The following is a 5,460-nucleotide window of genomic DNA, read 5'->3' as shown; positions in this document are numbered from 1 at the left end:
GGGGGGGGGGGGCGGTTCTTTTGATTCTGTGCTTGATTGTGTCCACCGAAAAATCTCTAAAATCCAGAATAGTATCCTCTGTCGTAGAGTTGATCTCCAAGAGGTGAAACTTGCCCTCTTTGATATGAAACCAGGTAAGTCTCCGGGTCCAGATGGCCCTAGCCCTACCTTTTTCCAACACTTCTGGGATATTCTGAGTCCTCATCTCTTACAATTCTGTTCTAACTGTATTTAATATGGTTCCCTCCCTTCCGGAATTAATTTCACACATATTGTTCTGGTTCCAAAGAAGTCAAAGCCGGAAGTCTTGGGTGATTTGCGCACTATTGCTCTTTGTAATATTTTGTATAAAATGGTTTCCAAGGTTGTTGCCAATAGAGTTAAGCCCCTCCTTTCCCAGATTGTTTCTGAGTCTCAAACTGCATTCATACCGGGTAGGCTGATAACTGACAATGTCATGGTTGCGTATGAGATTAATCACTACCTGAAAAGGAAACGTCAAGGGAGAGATGGTTTTGTTGGAATTAAACTTGACTTGAGTAAAGCCTATGCCTGTGTGAATTGGGATTTTCTTAGAGGGATTTTATTAAAGCTGGGATTCTCCGTCCAGTTCTCCAATCTCATATTTGAAATGATTTTATCTGTGAATTACTCTATTCTGTTGTGGAAGGGATATTGGCTCTTTTATTCCTTCTAGAGGACTTCGGCGAGGAGACCCTATCTCACCCTACTTATTCATTCTTGTTCTCGATGTGTTCCATTGTTTGATCCAAAGAAAGGTTAGAGAGGGTCTAGTCCATGGGGTATCTGTTGCTAGAAGGGCTCCTATCATCACCAATCTCTATTTTGCAAATGATTGCTACATTTTCTGCAAAGCTAATATTCCTGAAGTGTCTGTGATTAAGGAGGTCATTGATTCTTTCGTTGAGGCCTCAGGTCAAGCCATTAATTACTCTAAGTCAACCCTATCTTTCAGTATGAATGTTGATGCTTTACTTAGAGGGGCTGTCTGTAGGGCTTTGGATATGAGAGAGGGTAATATGAGTGGTAATTATTTGGGTTTCCCTTCTCTAATTGGTAGAAATAAGCGGGAAATTCTTGGATTTATTAAAGAAAGAGTTGTGGGAAGAATTACTAGCTGGACTAACAGATTCCTATCCCAGGCTGGGAGGGAAATTCTTTTAAAAATGTAGTCCAAGCCATACCAGCCTACGCCATGAGTGTTTTCCTCCTTCCACTGGAAATGAGAAGAGAAATTGAGAGAGTTATGAATACCTATTGGTGGAACTGCGAAGGGGAAAGAAGCAAAGGTATTAGATGGAAATGGTAGGATGCTCTTTGTTATCCAAAGCAGTGTGGTGGGTTAGGGTTTCGGTACATTCGTGAGTTTAATATTGCCATCCTTGGTAAAGAAGCTTGGAGAGTCATACAATACCCGAATTCGTTAATGGTCAGACTTTATAAAGCTAAATATTTCCCTCGATCCTCCTTTTTTGAAGCTCAAATTGGAGGGAGTCCTTCTTTCATATAGAGAAGCTTACTTGAAGCTCAGGATATTATTAGGGACAGTCATAGATGGAGAGTGGGTAACGGGTCTTTTATTCATGTTTGGGGTGATCCTTGGCTCCCTAATACCTCTTCCCCCTACATTCATACTCCACTTTTTGGGAATAACAATCTGATTTGGGTTAATGATCTGATGAATGATGAAAAAACTGCTTGGAACATAAGTCTGATTGATGAACGCTTTATCCCTGCAAATGCTGATATGGTTAAAAGCATTCCTATTGCTAATTGTCAGACGGAGGATAAAATTGTTTGTATGGAAGATGAAAAAGGTGACTACACAGAGAAAAGTTGTTACAAGAAGCTCACTCGTTCAATGCACGCTCATCCAACACTGTTTTGGACCAAAGTTTGGAAGCTAACCCTACCTCCAAAAATTAAATAATTCTTATGGTAGGTATGCTCTGGCCCTCTCCTAACTTATGATAATCTAATAGTGAAAAGAGTTCAAGTCCCTAGCCTATGTCGGTTGTGCAATCTGGAAGAGGAGACTAGCTTACATATTTTTGTTAATTGCCCGTTAGCTAAGGGATGTTGGGAGTTAATTGACAGATCTTCTCTCCATAATTATGGATCCTTCCTGGAATGGCTGGAATTTAACTTCAACACATTACCTGATTCCGACCTTTGCTCTTTGATCTCTATCTGCTGGAAAATTTGGGTTGTTAGGAATGAGAAAATCTGGAATAATATCGTTCTCTCCACTCATGATGTTGTTTCAGGTGTCCAAGTCTTTCTCTCGGAGTGGCAATCGGCTAACCATTGTAGTTATCAGCAGACCCCAAGTGTTAATCAAGATGATAGGTGGATTAAACCTCCTGTGGGTTGGGTTAAACTAAACGTTGATGCAGCATTAAACTCAGTTAATAGAAAGATGGGATTTGGCTTTGTCTTACGAGATGAGAATGGTTCTTTTATAGCTGCAAAGGAGGTTCCTTGGGAGGGATTTTTCTCACCATCAGAAGTTGAGGCTATAGTAGTTCGAGAGGCTTTGAAGTGGATCAAAGTCCATCTTGATCAGGTCCAGGTTGAGACAGATTGTCTCAAGGTGGTTCAAGGCATAGGCAGTTTTTATTCTTGCTGTTCTTTTGATTTAATCACTAATGACATTAGAGAATTAGCTAAGGATTTTTGTAATCTTAGCTTTCATTTTGCTAAAGCGGTCTGCGAACATGGTTGCCCATGAGTTAGCTCGGGAAGCCGTGTTTAAGTCTGACTATGTTTCTTGTTTTTCAGTTCCTTTCGCTCTGTTGCTCACGTCTTTGAGCTAGACTATTATTAATATATGATCGTTTTTATTTCCAAAAAAAAAAAACTAACTGAAGTTAAACGGAAGGACCATTGTTGAAACAAATTCAATAGTCAAGTGTCTTTTTTGTCCAAATTAAAAGACGAGAACTAATTTTAAAAAATCAACATAGTCGGGGACCATTGCTAGAATTATCTCTTCAAGGATTTATTTTAAATTCCAAAAAATATCCCTTATTTTTCTTTTTTAGTACTATGGACTCTCTATTTAAGAGACCTCAAATTTGATAGAGTTACAATTATGTCACTTGATCACAAAGTGGATTGCATATCTTATTCCTAAATGCCTAGCTTGCGCAAGGGAAATCGTTGGAGGAAAGCAGAACGCCTAGCCAGTTGCCACCACTTCCAACCGGTAAAAGAACATCTAATTCGTCCTTTGTTTGGTGGATTAATTCAGCTATTGTGGCTGAAAGTCTGATACTGTATTTTTATGTTTCAATTTTGTAAAATTTATTTGATTGATTCTGAGGCCGGCCACGGACTCCCTTTATATTTACTTTTAAATTTCTGAGATTGAATGGTGCCAATACTCTTTTGTTCTCTCATTGTCTATTAGACTATAACAAATTTTCAATCGCGTATCGTATATCTATGAGAAAGTAGGGAACAAGATTCTTTATATTTTATGTTAAAAATAGATCTGTAGTCCTTTCTATCATTCGGTCATTGTGTTGTTTTGTTTTTCATTCCAGGATAACATCTATGGGAGAATCCAAATATGCTTATTTGCTCACTGAATTTGGACTTTATCGTCTTAATATCCCAGACTTCGATCCAGCCCACCAACCCCAATTCATGCTTGAGTGTGTAGGTGAGGTATTTCGTGATATCATAACCACAACTATGGGAATCTTCAGCCAAGGGCAGGATGTATATTTTTTTGGGGGCATAAAAGGTACACATTATAACAGGAGCCTGTATTTTTTCAATCCTCGCAAGGTCAAGGAGAAGGAATATCCCATTAGGGATACTAAGTTACTTTAGAAATCAAGTGTTAAGTACGAACCCATGGATACTCCTTCTGTGTTACAAGCTAACCATAAGACTTACTTATTCTCAGTTTATCGTCCTAGCTACGGTCCAATGAAATCACTCTGCTGTTTTCAGTCCTTTGATCCAATCAAAAATTGCTTTTGCACCCTTCCAACCCCCTCCCTAGATGATTCGTTTCTGTGGCGGTATAATGAGATGGGGTATTTTCTTGTTTATGATCATATATACTTGTTTATCAAAGGAGAGGCAAAGGACATTCACAAGCTTCATGCCTTCTCTTTCGACACTAGATCATCAAAATGGATGGAAGTAGAGTCCTTGTTGAGCAAATTTGAAGAACTCAATATTCCCATTCCCTATCGGGCGATATAGGGCTCTCTTATAAGTTTGACTATAATACTCAGATTTTGGTCGCCCTTAATTATAGTGAACCTACTGCATATCATGTTCAGATTAGTGCAGCAGGGAGTTCTCTCCGGCCTAAATCGTGTAGGTGTTTACTTGAACATAATTATGGGAATAATAACTTCTCACACCTACTTGATATTGGAAGTGAAAGGTTTTGTGTGATTTATTCTGCGGCGTACAGAGATATTTTGGTTTATGCCTTCAAGATGGATTTTGCAGTTGAATATGAAAACCAGGGAAAGCCAACCTCACTTGCAATGCCCTCCATAGAGATTCTCTGTTCCAAGAAATTTTGTCCCGCCATAGTTTCTTGTGTTTGTTTGGCGTAAGTAGAGCTGTCTTTCTTGACATTTCAATATTCTTACGTGCTTCAATTCCTGTGTTTATTTCTGCTCTCATCCTACTGTTTAGTGTGGCTATATATCCCCTTGATGATATTTGGTTTATAATCTATTTTATTTTGCAGCTATGCTCCTGCATCTCAACGTTGTATTCCCTGGGATAAAGTTGAGCCCTGGGATGAATCTAATAAAAGGGAGCTAGAAAGGGATCCAGGTGTTGTGTATCTCGACGTACACAAGATTATTAGTTAGCTCTTTGGCTGGAAACATAATGTTAGTTTTGAGCTCTTCTCTTCATCCACCATTCTTGTAATTGTGTTTGTGATCACGCCAGGTGTAGATCAGAGGCTTTGTAAGGAGAGATGATGATTTATCTTTATGTTGCTAGTGCTCACTGCTCAGTAATCCCATACAAGCCAGGGTGGTTTATCTCTGTTGCCATATTTTGTTTTCCAAGAAACAAGCTAGTGGTACAAAAATGAGCTCTATTACATGTAATACCTATTTCTATTCCCTGATGTGACAATTAATGATTAGTTATCTCTATCCTTTGGTTCTCAATGAAAATGTCAACATCAAAATTTTGTGGGGAGAAAATTCGGAGTAAGAGTAGTATTTTCCTACAAAAATTTTCTATGACAAATCAAACTAGCAAATAATGATGTCTTTAGGAACATCCATCTACAATTGGTAGTACGTTTGGAACTGTACTAACACTTCCAGTTCTTGCACACCCATTTGCAGTACTCTGCCCAGCTTCACTTTGCCTTTTAGAGCATCCGGTGGATTTTTTTTTTTCTACAGTTTTGTGGTTGTAAGTGTGTTTAGGAAATATAATATG

The 5,460-nt window shown here is 38.7% G+C and overlaps 1 protein-coding gene across 2 annotated transcripts; it reads left to right on the top strand.

Annotated features, from left to right (window-relative positions):
• Nucleotides 1-34: 34 nt before the first annotated feature.
• On the top strand, nt 35-5,180 carry LOC116007808. Of its 2 annotated transcripts, none has more exons than XR_004095351.1 (3): nt 35-3,229; nt 3,570-4,603; nt 4,745-5,180. XR_004095351.1 is itself a non-coding variant. In XM_031248476.1 (3 exons), exons 1-3 carry the CDS (start codon nt 3,580-3,582, stop codon nt 4,869-4,871), a joined length of 426 nt encoding a protein of 141 aa, XP_031104336.1. In that variant the 5' UTR covers nt 3,252-3,579; the 3' UTR covers nt 4,872-5,180. The 2 variants fall into 2 exon arrangements, 1 of the variants encoding a protein (XP_031104336.1); XM_031248476.1 differs by lacking the exon at nt 35-3,229 and having other exon boundaries at nt 3,252-3,772; nt 4,498-4,603.
• The last annotated feature ends 280 nt before the right edge of the window (nt 5,181-5,460 follow it).

This window comes from Ipomoea triloba, chromosome 16 (assembly GCF_003576645.1).
Source record: "Ipomoea triloba cultivar NCNSP0323 chromosome 16, ASM357664v1".
Taxonomy (NCBI): domain Eukaryota; kingdom Viridiplantae; phylum Streptophyta; class Magnoliopsida; order Solanales; family Convolvulaceae; genus Ipomoea; species Ipomoea triloba.
Note: the sequence above shows the minus strand (reverse complement) of the source record. Positions and strands in the feature narration are given on the sequence as shown.

What these genes read in the sequence shown, in the direction of transcription:
- LOC116007808 (XM_031248476.1), top strand. Translation starts at nt 3,580, where the DNA reads ATGGGAGAATCCAAATATGCTTATTTGCTCACTGAATTTGGACTTTAT. An exon ending in TTTTTTTGGGGGCATAAAAG is followed by an intron (nt 3,773 to 4,497) that starts GTACACATTATA and finishes TGGATTTTGCAG; the next exon opens with TTGAATATGAAAACCAGGGA. An exon ending in GTTTCTTGTGTTTGTTTGGC is followed by an intron (nt 4,604 to 4,744) that starts GTAAGTAGAGCT and finishes TTTATTTTGCAG; the next exon opens with CTATGCTCCTGCATCTCAAC.